This window comes from Urocampus carinirostris, chromosome 20, assembly GCF_059441175.1.
Source record: "Urocampus carinirostris isolate Australia breed hairy pipefish chromosome 20, RoL_Ucar_1.0, whole genome shotgun sequence".
Taxonomy (NCBI): domain Eukaryota; kingdom Metazoa; phylum Chordata; class Actinopteri; order Syngnathiformes; family Syngnathidae; genus Urocampus; species Urocampus carinirostris.
In genome coordinates this window covers 14,680,850-14,696,294 of record NC_142368.1, presented here as the reverse complement: position 1 = coordinate 14,696,294, position 15,445 = coordinate 14,680,850, and the positions used below count along the sequence as shown (strand labels likewise).

General features: G+C 38.3%; 1 protein-coding gene across 1 annotated transcript in view; it reads right to left on the bottom strand.

The window, feature by feature from the left end:
- Window positions 1–15,445, bottom strand: part of nbas (NBAS subunit of NRZ tethering complex) — a 287,616-nt gene that overhangs the window by 264,511 nt on the left and 7,660 nt on the right. The window contains exons 6-7 of the mRNA XM_088324534.1: window positions 15,308–15,351; window positions 4,423–4,556 (exon numbers count right to left, since the gene is read on the bottom strand). Coding sequence (XP_088180660.1) covers window positions 4,423–4,556; window positions 15,308–15,351 — 178 coding nt within the window. The remainder of the gene's footprint in view (window positions 1–4,422; window positions 4,557–15,307; window positions 15,352–15,445) is intronic.

The following is a 15,445-nucleotide window of genomic DNA, read 5'->3' as shown; positions in this document are numbered from 1 at the left end:
GCGTGAAAGGAGCCACATAACTGTGAAACGTCCTAAATTAAAGTTAAATTGCAACATACAGATCCCAGGAGAAACAGGAGAAAAGCAAAACGAGGGCTAGCCTGGAATGCTGATAAATTGCACTAAAGCGAGCAGTGGGATCGGTGGACTTGATAGGCAGCATGGAGCGACGGGGATGACTGAAGGATAAGAAGGACGGAGGGAGGATCAAGAGAGGCTTGAAGGCGCATCAAGTGTGTGACACATTAAAAATGGAGGGCTGTGAAATGGGACTGAAAACGACAAGAAGGGGTGGATGTGGAGGGAAAAAAACGTGACAAAAGAGAAGGATGCAAGTTACATGAGAAGATGCCCTGACAAAACACGCAAAGGCGACATGTCAAGTTGCCAGTGTAGAAGAAGGGATTTTTCCCACATGCATATATTTAGAATTCATTTTATCATCTCTGAAAAATGCATTTGCTACTCTGGGTGGAAAACTAAAAAGGAATTAAATTAAAAGAAAACTTCAGCATGGGGGAGGCATAAGAATGACTTTTTCAAATATTTCATTTTTGTTTTATTTCTCTTTTATTGTTAGAAATTGGAGGGGGGGGTAATTTAAAAAAAAAATAAAACAATATGGAGGAAAACAAAAACAAAATATATGTATAATTAAAACCAAGTTTAGAAAAAAATAACCAAAATTTGAAAATTCATAAACATATAAGATTCAATAGAAATCCATAAGTAAAAGTACTCTGAGAGTGGTAGTAACTGTGAGTGAAGTGTTTAGTTAACATATTGAATCATATTTATACACACTAGAGATTAAAATAAGAACAATTTACAGACAATTCAATCATTCTAAAAAAATGACATCTTCACTACGCAACAGTTCAAGGACGTGTTGTTGTTTCTATACCATACTACTACAACACTTTTTTACTAAATGGATAAGGCATTTCAACAACCAAAATGTATTTTAGTAAACGGTCTGCATTTTCAAGTCACTGAAGACCCTTCTAAAGCCCTTTATAATGTGCTTCACATTCATTCACTCACACACTCACACACCGATAGCGGCGACAGCCATGCGAGGCATCTACAGTATCTGTCAGGTGTTCAGTGTCTTGCCCAAGGACACGAAGACATTTAAATAGGAGGAGCCGGGATTTGAACCTGCAAAATCTCGGTCCCGGGACGAGAGCTCTACCTCCTGAGCAATGATCTAAATTAGACAACACATTCAGGTGCCTCCCACATAATGGTGCTAATTTCCTTAATTATCGCCAACATCTATTTAACTGGCATTCTGACAGCCAATTTTACTGACTTAGCAAGACGGTGGGCCTTTCGGCAGTTAGTTGTCAAAAAAAAAATCCATGAAAGGTGGAGGAGGAAGTGTCATGGTTTGGGGCATGTTTTCTGCAGCAGGAGTTGGGTCTCTTGTACAGCTACATGCAGTGTTCTCGTTTGCCGGCGTCCCTGCGTCCTAGACGCATGATTTTTGCTGGGGACGCATCGTGTCAAATCAACGTGCGTCCCAGGGACGCGACTTTTTCGACACAAAATTGTCTTTATTACCCGATTAGTTTTTCTTAACAAAGATTTACTGCACTCCAAACTTTTCGTCAGGCAGATACGCCATTGTTGTTTTGGTCTCGCGGTTCGAGTTTTCGTCTGCACGCCGATCTCGGCAAACGAGATCTCGTTGCTTCGAGATGACATCATTGTTGTGCTGGTTGTCGTCGAGGGAAGGTGAAAATCAACACAAAATTGGTAATTTCTTCAGTGTCAGTAATAAGGCGAAACATAATGCCGAAAGTGATAACGGCAATAATTCCGGCACGAAAAAACAGCGGAGAAATTCTTCGAAAGATCGCGGAGGCAAGGAAAACACGTGTGTTGAAGTTAACGATTCAACGAAAGAAAATAAATAAAAGAATACTCCTAGCAAGAAAAGGACTTTTCTGCCAAAATGGACTAAATTTTATTCCTGGTTACGCTATAAGGAGGATGATAATGGATTGGACCTTGAGAAGGCATTACAACTGTGGCGGGACAGCGAACCACGAAGAATATATGAACTGAAAAATCTGAAGTGATAACTGCTTTGTATTACCAATTAACTGTGATGATTAAAACTGCATGAATATATAGAATAATATTTCAGCAATATTATTTTGTATAATGTACAATATTGTGAACTGAAAAATCTGAAGTGATAACTGCTTTGTATTACCAATTACCTGTGATGATTAAAACTGAATGAAAATATAGATTCATATAATTATTTCAGCAATATTATCATGTATCTTGTACAATAATGTTGTGAACTGAAAAATCTTGAAGTGATAACTGATTTGTATTACCAATAAACTGTGATGATTAAAACTGAATGAATATATAGATTTATATTATATATTTGTCGCCGATTTACAATTTCAACCTCGATAACACAACATTTTGGGGACCCATAGATTTTTGAGCATGCGAGTCCCCAGAACCAATCACTTTTCACAGGTAAAATGAACACTGAACATGGCAGAGTGAATGCAAATGTGTCTCTGAACCTTCTTCAACAGCACATGATTTCTTAGTTACGTTCATTGCCCAATCGGCCTGCAGTCTTCATGCAGAACATTGCTTCAGGTCACACAGCAAAACATGTAAAGAATTTTCTTTAAAGTGAAAACATTTATTTAAGGCCACGGCCCGCCCAGAGTCCTGATCTCATCCCAATACAGAACCTCTGGAAAATCTTTGGTGATAGTTACGGTCAAGAAACCCAATACAATTGCCGAACTGTGGCGGAAGCTGGAAGAAGAATGAACCAAAATCACACCAGAGCAGTGTGAGAGACTAGTGCCATTCTGTGGCAGCAGATGTGCTTGAAGTCATTCACAGCAGAGGCCTTTACACTTCTTACTAATTGACTGTTGTAACCTTTAGGATTTTTTCACATGCCAAAGTCATCGTTTTTCTCTAGTTTTGATTAGTGTGTTCTCGATTTTAGATCAGTGCATTTTCTGAAAAACATTTTTTTGTGAAATGCCTTTAGCCATTTTGTGAAAAAAATTGTTCCAAGATATAGACACATCAAAATGTAATTTAACTGTGGAACAGCGGTATTGTTTCAAAATGATTCTATTTTTTTAAGTTGTTCTCTAATTTTGAGCTCCAGTGTATTTATCTTTATATTCTTATGCATGTTTTGTTTTTATTTCAACTTATTTCCCATCACACCGTTGCCTGCTATTTTTGTATACATATTTAATTTAGATTTATTTCATTTTTATAACCCTGGCCCTGACGACCAATTCGGATAAGGGATCCGTGAAAAAAAAAAAAAAAAAAATATATATATATATATATATATATATATATATATATATCACACATTCTAAATATATTTATTAGTCCGTTTGTGTGTCTGTCGATTTTAAAAGAAAAGTGCATTTTCTGTGCCAGTTTTTTTTTTCTGGGAGAACATGAACATAGTAACATACAAACATCACTTTATACGACAAAATATCAACTATAGATATACAAATTAAAAAAAGAATTGCAGTTGAATAAATTATCTTTGTTGTAAATATACAAATTGGAGGGCTATTCCTTTCAGTGTAAGAAAACGATTGAGAGAGCGGCTGGCAAGCTACACACTAGAGTCAGGTCACCGCGATTTCTGCAAAGTCTTTGTGATGATTAATATACAAGAGTCACAAATGTAGCGGTTTTCCAGGAGTAATAGCGCCAAGTCGTCCCATTTGATGGATAATGCAGTGTTCACGTTTGCCCGCGTCCCTGCGTCCTAGACGCATGATTTTTGCTGGGGACGCATAGTCTCAAATCAACGTGCGTCCCCGGGACGCAACCTTTTTGCCACAAAATTTTCATTATTACCCGATTACTTTTTTTTTTTTAACAAAGATTTACCGCACTCCAAACTTTTCGTCAGGCAGATCCGCCATTGTTGTTTTGGTCGCGCGGTTCGAGTTTTCGGCTTTCCGACTCCTGTGTTGTGTCGGAAAGATTGTGACTGTGATTTTTGGACTGTGGACTTTAATGAAGTACATTTAGTTTCAATCGCGGGACTTGAAGTCGGGTTTGGGTTAATTTTGTGTTTGTGTTACATGTTTAAATGTGGGCGCATGCGGCTTATATACAGGTGCGGCTTGTGTATGTACAAAATAGGTTTTCCTCTTAAAATGTGGTGGGTGCGGCTTATAATCAGGTGCACTCTATAGTCCGGAATTTACGGTAACTTTTTTAAATGAAGGGTTGTTGTTATTTAACCGCTATGAGGCGCTAAATATTGCACAATGCCTCTAATATAAAAAGTTAGAAAAGTGCTACGGTAATCATATTGAAGGCATCCCCGAAGAGCAAAATAAAAGTCATGTTTTATTACACTACAAGACTGCAAAGATTCATTACCGGCGGAATGACAAACAGCTCGCTTCCCACGAGGTCAAAGAGCCGCACAGTGCCCGTGCTGTCTGCAAACGCTAGCAGGACACAGTCCTGGCTCCATGCCACGCGTCGCCATTGAGGATTGGGGTCCTTGGGCACTGCAAAAAGAGGACCGTGATCAGATTGTACATCTCTTGAAGTCTAAGATTCATTATAAAGCAAAATGATGTACTCCAATCTCTCGCCACTGCTGCACTGAATAATAGTGTGACCAGGCCCACCAATAATGACGTACATCAGTCCCCCTAAAAAGCTATCATAGTGCTGAATCTTAATAATTGACACTCATAGATGTAATAGACAAGAAATAACCCATCCCAATTCCACTAATGTTAGTGTCGGATCTTTGGCCAAGATGCAGCTTTTTATGTGTATTTTTAATGGCATATTCTGGATACCTCAGCAATACATGAGGGGAAAAAAGACCTATCCAATATTTCTCAATAAAAATCCTTGCAGACATAAGCATGGAGTATTTTCTTTAATATTTGTTTGAAAATAGACCATTTCATCAAAATATTTTTGAAACACTCATAATAAAGAAAAATTTGTATTTTCCCCTATTTCAAGCGATAAACTTGATAATATACATTGAAAAACTAAGCGAAATGAGGACTAGCTCATATGTCTTTTGTGATGATTCTTTTCTTTGTAATGTGGGGACTTCCATAAAGAAAAACTAGTGACAAAAGGGGCAACACAACAATTATTTACTTACTTTTCTTCACCATATTACTCTAATAATATAAAAACAAATGCCTTTCTCAAAAGAAAAATTGCCTGAGTTAGGCAAAATGCTGTTCTGGTTTCCCCGCGTCCTAGATGCATCATTTTTGCTGGGGACGCATTGTATCAAATCAACGTGCGTCCCCGGGACGCAACTTTGACACAAAATTGTCATTATTACCTAAAGAAGTTAAGAAAAAAAGGAAGTATAAAAGGAGAAAATGAAAAGAAGACAGGTTTGTGGTTATCCCTTTAATCTGTATATTACCAACAATAATTTGATGCAGGAAATGATATAGATATATAGATTTTAATTATATATTTGTCACAGATTTACAATTTGAAACTCGATAACACTAAATTTGGGGGACCCATAGATCTGTTGGGACCCATAGATTTTTGAGCATGCGAGTCCCCGGGACTCATCTCTTTTCAGAGGTAAAATGAAGACTGCTGACAGACTTGAGCTCTTGTGCAGACATTGCAGCTTTTTACAATCTGATTTCTCAATTCGGTCCAAGAGAAAATGAAAAGAAGACAGGTTTGTGGTTATCCCTTTAATCTGTATATTACCAACAATAATTTGATGCAGGAAATGATATAGATATATAGATTTTAATTATATATTTGTCACAGATTTACAATTTCAAACTCGATAACACTAAATTTGGGGGACCCATAGATCTGTTGGGACCCATAGATTTTTGAGCATGCGAGTCCCCGGGACTCATCTCTTTTCAGAGGTAAAATGAACACTGCTGACAGACTTGAGCTCTTGTGCAGACATTGCATCTTTTTACAATCTGATTTCTCAATTCGGTCCAAAATGTGAGTTATGCACTTACAGTATTAGTATATCATATTATATTTTTACCATTTTTATTTGACGGGCCGGAATAAAAAGGTGAACGGGGCGTTGCTGGGCTGCAGGACATTGTTATACCACCCCTGGTATAGATGCATCAACATGGTGCTGTAGCACCTTCATTTTAGGGGTAGATTCTGACAAAGAAAACAATACAATCACTCCAGCAACTTCATGCCAGTTTGGCATCTTCAAATGTGAGATTTTGGTCCATAATACAGTAGGAAATTCAAGTTTATGACCATTACAAATTAGTTCAACGATAGTAGAATAGAATAGAATAGAATAAACCTTTATTGTCAATGTTACAAAATGGGTTAACATATTGTGACAACGAAATTGGGCATGACACTCCAGTTTCACACATTCACAGTGAGGTAAAAAACCAAGAGGATAAAGGAACAGAGAAGATAAGGTTATAAAACAAGGAAGATAAGGTTATAGGCAAGGAGGATAAGGTTATAGAAAGGAGAATAAGGTTATAGAAAAGTGAGTACATTATCGGGATGGCCCAAACACACGCCGTTGTGCACCAAAACTGAAAAACAAAAGTGTTTTTTGTCCTAACAGTAATATGCCAGACCAACACAGCAATAAAGCTATAAAATTCGAGTGTTCTTCTAATGCCAAAGCATAATGTTACTCCAGGCGTTGATTGTGTGCCAGGACTTAGAACACAAAAGACGGAGGACGCAAAAGGACGCAGCAGGTGACAAACAATAAATCCAGGCATTAGCCAAGACAAAGAACAAAGAGCGCCTGCTTTTGAAAAAAGTGTCTAAAAGCAAATTAATGTCAAAGTAAATGTAAAATGTAAATGGTCGGCATTTATATAGCGCTTTTCAAATCAATGAAGACCGCTCAAAGCGCTTTACAATGTGCTTCACACTTACCCATTCACACACACACTCACACACCAATAGGGAGTCAGCCATGCAAGGTGCCTACCTGCTTATTGGGGGCATTAGGGATTCAGTGTCTTGCCCAAGGACACTTCAACATATAACACGGAGAAGCTAAATCTTAAATGGCATCTTCTGAATTTGAATTTCCCTGCGGGGATGAATAAAGTACCTATCCATCTTCTCTGTTCCTTTATCTTCTTGGCTTTTTTACCTCACTGTGAATGTGTGAAACTGGAGTGTCATGCCCAATTTCGTTGTCACATCATGTTAACCCATTTTGTAGCAATGAAAATAAAGGTATATTCTATTCTATTCTACAATACCCATAGCAACAGTCCCGACGGTGTTTGCATAAAATCTCAACATTATTTAATTGTATAAAGGAGTTTACTATTGTGCAATAACATCGAAAAATAAAAATAGTATCCTTTTCATTGAAGAATGCTGCTGAACAGTACACAGTCGAATCGAGCGTTTTACTAGTGAAATACTGCCATCCATTGGTAGTATAGAGACATGCAGGAACAAACGTGCAATGCAAAGTGGGTCCTCGAGATGAAACGTAAAATGATCCTTTATGAGGTGATCTTTCCCGATTAAAATACAGTACATGAATATTTCATTAATCTCTTGTAGTTTCTAAAAGAAAAAGAAAACTGTAAAATAATTTTGGGATTCATTAAATATGTCCACTTGATGTTGCCAAAGCCAGGTGCGCCCCCCCCCCCCCCCCCCCCTCTCTCTCTACTGTATTTGTGTGTAACATGCAACCATCATTTTTGATAAAAAAGTCGGTTTAAAAATTTGTTTGACTTTCTCTCTGCTCAAACTCAGCACTTAAAGCAGGGGTGTCAAACTAATTTGAACTCGGGGGCCACGCGATAGAACATTCTGTCGGGGGGCGGACTAGTAGATTAAAGAGAAAGAAAAAGAGAGATCAAGAAATAAGAGAAAGGGCGGGACAAAGAAAGAAAAAGGGAGAGAGCGTGGGAAACAAAAGAGATAAAAAGTCGTGAGAGAGGGGGAAAAGAAAGGGAGAGGAAGAAAGAAATCCAAAGAGAAATAGAAAGACAGAAGGAGATAAAGGAGAAAAGAAAGCGCAAAGGGTATGAAGAGAGGGAAAAGGAAAAAAAGGAGGTTAGAGCAAAAGAGGTTAAAAGACACAGAGAGAAAGAGACAAAGAGCAACAAAGGAAGAGCGAGAGAGTGAGAGCGAGAGAAATAAATACAAGTACAGTACAGTGTCTTTGTGAGAGGCACCTGGCTTTGGCAACATCAAGTTGACATATTTCAACCTGCAGCTTGTTTTACTCTTGCGCTTCTCTGAGTGTTGTCTAACTTATATAATAACGATATTTTAAATGTTTCATAACTATTGAAAATAGTAATATTTGCCGACGACACTAACATGTTCTATTCCAATGATAACTATATTGATTTGGTAACCTGTATTAATCGTGAACTAATTAACCTAAAAGTATGGATGGATATAAATAAATTATCTTTAAATTTAAATAAAACCAAAGTAATATTCTTTGGTAATCGCAAGGCAAATCAAGATTTAAAAGTAAAAATAGATGGTGCTGCAAAAGACGCTGTATCAGAAATTCTGTTTTTAGGGGTCATAATAGACAATAAATTAAGTTGGAATTCACACATCAGACACATACAAACTAATATATCTAAAAGCATTTCAATAATCAATAAAGCCTTAAAAACTATAATGCATTGTTGCATTCATTCATTCATTCATTCATTCAAGGTGAGAGATTTTTATGCCTGGTGAAAGAAATATTTTTTTCCATTCAGGCTCAGTGTTCTGGTTTGCCCGCGTCCCTGCGTCCTAGACGCATCATTTTTATTGGGGACGCATAGTCTCAAATCAACGTGCGTCACCGGGACGCAACCTTTTTGCCACAAAATTGTCATTAATACCCGATTACTTTTTTTAACAAAGATTTACTGCACTCCAAACTTTTCGTCAGGCAGATCCGCCTTTGTTGTTTTGGTCTCGCGGTTCGAGTTTTCGTCCGCACGCCGATCTCGGCCAACGAGATCTCGTTGTGTAGTGAAAGGAAGTCAGTCTTTTTTTAGCGAACCGGCTTTTTTGGCTCAACTCATTAAAAAGGGCCGGCTCGCTTGCTTTGATGATTGATATTACGAATTATGTTGTATAAAGAAGTTAAGAAAAAAAGGAAGTATAAAAGGAGAAAATGAAAAAAAGACAGGTTTGTGGTTATCCCTTTAATCGTTATATTACCAACAATAATTTGATGCAGAAAATAATTAATAAGTTGATGATTAAAACTGAATGAATATATAGATTTATATTAGATATTTGTTGCCGATTTTCGATTTCAACCTCAATCACACTAAATTTTGGGGAGCCATAGATCTCTGTTGGGACCCATAGATTTTTGAGCATGCGAGTCCCCGGGACCCATCACTTTTCACAGCTCAAATGAACACTGCAGTCTATGTCCTTTGATCTTGAATGTGTACCAAATGTTGTGGGCGCTGACTCGAAGCAACTAAACCCAAACCTGTGCTCCCTCCCTAAGTTCCCTTTTTATACTTTTCTCCCGATTCCCCGCCTCAGTCAGCACCCCTCCCCCTACGCCCCATTATGTATTGTACGCGCTCTCCGCAACCGAGAGGGGCTCCATTTCCACATAAATGACTTTTTCGGTGCCTTGGCAGGGGTTGTAAGAAGCTAGAAAATAGGACGTTTGCGTCCCTTCCTCCGCCGTCTTGGCCAGAAGTCGATGAGGGAAATAAGCTCGCGCCTACCATGTAAAAAAGCTTCGTTTATCACTGCTGAACAGCCATGAATTATGTAAGTGGGCAAGCGAGAGAATTGTGGGCTTTGGAGGGAGGGAGAGAGGGGTGTAGGTATAGGGGGAACAGGAATGCCATCAACAAAACACTGAGAATAAGCAAAATGTCAAAATCAGTTGAGATAAAACCAACTGATTTATAAACTGTGTTCCTTAATCTACAAAGAGCTTCTGGGTCAACGTTTAAAAAAAATGATCCTACAACATGCCCTACGACTGGCTGGCAACCAGTTCAGGGTGTCCCCTGCCCACTGCCCGGAGATAGCTGTGATGGGCTCCAGCACCCCCGCGACCCTACTGAGGATAAGCGGTGCAGATAATGGATGGATGGATGCAGGGTTGGGTAGGGTTACTTGAACTGGATTACTTTCAATGACTTTTGGATGACTCCAATACCAAATATGCTAAGAAAAGACAAAAGAAACTCAATATGAATAAAAATGATGACTCAGAACACGTGGTAAGCTTTCTCTCCTGGCTTTGATCTCTTTGATCTCCGGCAAAACGAACATAAAATGCAACAGAAACAAAATGAAAATAAATCCAAACAGCTTGCCGACATCACTTTTGCCGTTACATGTATTCCGTTACTCCCCAAGCCTGCACAAAATTTTGTAATTAATTCAAGTTTAGCTTGTTTTGTCTTTTATTAGCATATTTGGTATTGAAGTAATCCAGTTAAAGTAACCCTACCCAACCCTGAAAACACTGAGAATAAGCAAAATCTCAAAATCAATTGAAATAAAACCATGTCAGAGAAATAAAACTGTGTTCCTTGTTCTACAAAGAGCTTCTGGGCCAACATTTAAAAAAAAAAAATGATCCTACAACATGCCCCGCGACTGGCTGGCAACCAGTTCAGGGTGTCCCCTGCCCACTGCCCGAAGAATAAGAGAAAGATGTTTCCGTCAAAGATGATCATATTTATTTTATAAAAGAAATAGCGCAATGTACTGGGCTTAACGTTTCATTATCACTATTCCTCACTACTTGAGTCAGCTAGGAGTAAAAAAAATACAGGAATGGACAAAGTTCTATGAAGATTCGTTTTCCTCATGCTGAGGTTTTGAGTTTTCTTTGCCCTCATGTAGCTTTTGGATCAGGGGCTGGTGTAATAATAGTCTGTAGTCTGTGCACTGTGTACTTCTTGTGATGAAGGGGCCATACAAATAAACATGACTTGACTTAATGATGGGGCTTATATAGAGACTTAAAGGGACAGTGTGCAATATTTGACCACTATTGACGCTTTCTTGTGTAGTGCAACTAAAAAGAGAGCTAAAAAGCACAAGGAAGAAGACAAACTAAGAAGTCTCAATGTATCCAAACCGCATTGTTTCTGATCTATTGCTTTTGCATAGCCTTTCGCAAGGATTCTGTTTTTTTCAGGTACCCGTAGCAGCAAAATGGTGGACTTCTAGGTGAGGCTAATGTCAAGTCATGTCATGTTTATTTGTCAATGTTGAATAAATGGGCCTGCAACTGGCTGGCAACCGGTTCAGGGTTTCCCCTGCCCACTGCCCGAAGATAGCTGGCATGGGCTCCAGCACCCCCGCGACCCTACTGAGGATAAGGGGTGCAGATAATGGATGGATGGATGGATGGATACTACAACAAGTAGCATGATCATCCATTTTCTAAACGGAAGTAACGATAATTGAGTGACACAAGGCTTCAGGACACATCGGCATAGCGGGCCACAGCTATAAAGATCAGCTTATGTCTGGCAAATTGTGTCAGTTATTGGTCCCAATAACAACAAAAAATTCCATATAATTTGTCACTTAGAGCCAAGCTAGAATATCTGGGTAGACAATACTTTTCGGTTTATTGGAGCTGTTAAATAATTTTAATGTAGGCAAAAGTAAAGACGCATATAATGACCGTTTTTATATTTTGTGTGGGAGCAAAACAAATGTTTACCCTAGTACAAATTGTTTCTTGTTTGAAGTATATCTTTACTGTATTTATTCAAAGTCAAGTCACATTTCGGTATAGCTCTTAATCACAAAAATAAGTCTCAAAGGACTGCACAGACCGCCATTACAACATCCCCTGATCTCAAACCTACATTTTTCTAGTAAAATAAGAAAAATATTAATTAAAACTAATACAACTAGTGCATGTAAATCAGATGTTGTATGGGGTAGCAAAATCTGCCAATTGAAAGAAAATACATTGTAAGATTAATGGTTGTAAACAATGTTCCCTGTCATTTTCCTTACGGGTCTGAGCGTTCACATAAAGTCGGTGAGCAACGCCTGAAACAACAGTGAGCAACAGCAATCCCAAGTGTGTCAACTAAATCATTATCAAACATGTCCAAAACTTGACATCACGTTATATTTTGCTGAGTTTCCGGCAATGCAAACATTTTTTTCACTTTTGAATGAATTGACTAATGTACTATTGCAAAGGTTGTCAGCCTACAAACGTAATTTTTTTTTTTTACAATTCTTTCACAAGATTTCCATTCCTTTTTTTCCTGGTATCTTTTGTCGCATAATTGTTAGGATTGTATAATTATATTTATCCTACAGTTGACATTTAATATGTTATATGTGTTCTCAGCCATTTTGAAGAGTTCTCGGCCTGTAAGCTGCTTTTCAATGCCATGAGTTGTCTCACATTCCAGTGGATACACCCCGACCTGCTCAAGTTGTTTTTCTCCAAGAACCTGAATATTAGAAGGGAGGTTTCGGAGACGTCTTCAGAGCCCAGCTAGCGAGCGAGCAGAGCAAGCGAGGAGGAGATTCGTAACAGCTCGATCTCCGTGGCTCTCATAATGATGATTAATAAAGTAACTAATTTAAGTACAACTCTGAGTCCTGCCATGTGCAAAAGTTTGCCGACGACACTGCGATCGTGGGATGTATCAGAAACGGGCAGGAGGAGGAGTACAGGAAATTGATTCAGGACTTTGTCCGATGGAGCGACGCAAACCACCTGCACCTAAACACCACCAAGACCAGAAAGATGGTGGTGGACTTCAGGAGAACCAGAACTCACCCGGTTCCTGTAACCATCAAGGGAGAATGTGTAGAATTTGTCCAGACCTACAAATACCTGGGTGTGCAGCTGGACAACAAACTGGACTGGTCTGCAAACACAGAAGCTCTATGTAGGAAAGGGCAAAGCCGACTTTACTTCCTCAGAAGGCTGGCCTCCTTCAACATCTCAAAAAGCTCCTGAAAATATTCTATGAGACAGTAGTGGCAAGCGCCCTATTCTATGCGGCAGCGTGTTGGGGAGGCAGCGTCAAGAAGAAGGATGCCTCTCGTCTCAATAAACTGGCTAGGAAAGCGAGCTCTGTTGTGGGCAAAGAGCTGGACAGCCTAACAACAGTAGCTGAGAGACGAGCACTGAAAAAGCTGAGGTCAATCATGGACAATCCATCGCATCCACTACACAGCATTATCTCCAGACAGAAGAGCAGTTTCAGCGACAGACTGCTGTCACTGTCTTGTACTACGGACAGACTGAAGAGATCTTTTCTTCCTCATGCCATGAGGCTCTTTAACTCCACCCGGCAGAGTAAAGGCCCACATTAAACCACACCACCTACATTGGATATTACCGAATCTTACTGCAATATGTATTCTGTGTAGCACTATTTAGTTACTCTATATAACACGCTACAGTGGGCATTTGCACGTCACACTGGGTATTTGTATATTGTATTCTTTTGGCTTTATTATTGTACTGTTCTCAGCTCAGGGATGCTGCTGGAAATGTGAATTTCCCTTAGGGGATGAATAAAGTATCTATCTATCTATCTATCTATCTAATTCTAAATAACCGATTCTCTATGTCTTCTTTTATTTCAGAGCGTTTTATTAAAAATGTTGGGGACTTGAACCTAACATTTAATACTAACATTTTGGGGGGCTTATTTAGTCGGTTGCACGATACAGAACTGTATTTAATTACATTTTTTTAGTGGAAGTTCAATGTTGGCACCAAGATTGACTTTATAAAATTGGAAATTATTTAAATGCAACACAAACTTTCTTCTTTTACCCTGTTTTTTTCTCCCTTTTTTAAAAATTCCTTTTAAAAAAAATCTTGTTTATTTTTTCCCAGCTGTTACTTTTATTCTTGCTTTTTTGTTCTCTATTTCCTTTTATTTGTTTCTTTTTCTTTTTTCCGGCCTTTTTTCTAAATTTTCCCAGCTCTTCGCTACTTTTTCATTTCGGTATTTTTTTTCTTGTTTGTTCTATTCCCCCTTCCTTTAAGTCATTTTGCGCATAATTCCGGTTCCTTTTAGTGAGCCGAGCCGAAAAAGCCAGTTCTCAAAAAACTCTACTGACTTGACTCAACTTCGTTCTACTTCGACCTTGTCTTCAAAATACCGCACTTAGAACACAACGTCAGGGAAATCCGTGTATTTTTACCTTCATGTACTGTAACTTTGACTTAATTCGCTTCTAAATTAGCAATTTCGAGCCCTGATTTTTGTGAGCTGGCTAGATTTTCTTGTGCGTGGAGAAGCTCTGGGCAGTGCGCAATTGCGCACACACGCAGCTTAAAGGGAACATTGGTTGTAAACAATGTATGCATTCTGTTTTTGTTTTTTTAATCCCAAAAATTCAAGTATGCGAGATTTTCAGCCACTATTACCCGTTTTCTTGATTTGATTTTAATATGTTCTACTTGCAAGAAAAATAGACTAAGGGTAGGCTGTTTAAAGCTTTTTCTTCAGACTACTCCCTTGTGGCTGATCTTTATGTATTATATCATTGTATTGTACAGTTTGTTTCATTGTTTACCTTTGTTAATTAGTGCTTGTTGTTTTTTGTGCTGTTCCTAATTTAAAAAGCCACAAGCATACAAACAGATAACTTGTATAATTCAAAAACAATTATACAAACACACAGGACTCTATATGACATCAGTTATTGTCACTAAGCAGAAGCAGGACATTTTCACTTATCTGTATTAGTAGGAAAAAACAGTAAGCATGCAACGTTAACAGGGTTGGGTAGGGTTACTTTAACTTGATTACTTTCAATTACTTTTGGATTACTCCAATACCAAATACGCTAATAAGAGACAAAATAAACTAAATATGAATAAAATGATGACCCACAACACGTGGTAAGCTTTCTCTCCTGGCTTTGGTCTCTTTGATCTCCGGCAAAACTAACATAACAACAGAAACGAAATGAAAATCAATCCAAACAGCTTGCCAACATCATTTTTGCCGTTCCGTGTATTCAGTTACTCCTCAAGCCTGCACAATATTTAGTCATTTTATTCATATTTAGTTTATTTTGTCTTTTATTAGCATATTTGGTATTGGAGTAATCCAAAAGTAATTGAAAGTAATCAAGTTAAAGTAACCCTACCCAACCCTGATCGTTAATAAAGTTTTTCTCTGAAATTCAGCAAGCTTCATAACAAACTGTGTCAAACGAGAAAGACATTTATGTACCCATAAATTCTTAAACAACGTCAGAATGTAACAAGCACATCAAGTGGTTGATTAGCATTGCATAACTTGATAAAAATGCTTACCTTGGCACTTCCCTATAACTGAGCCAAAGTCATCTCTCACAGATCTGAAAACAAAATAAGCAAAAGTGAGGAAAGAAAAACATAATAACAGTGGAGGCTAATAACACATTCCGCGAATCAAGCAGAGTGGGCGCAGAA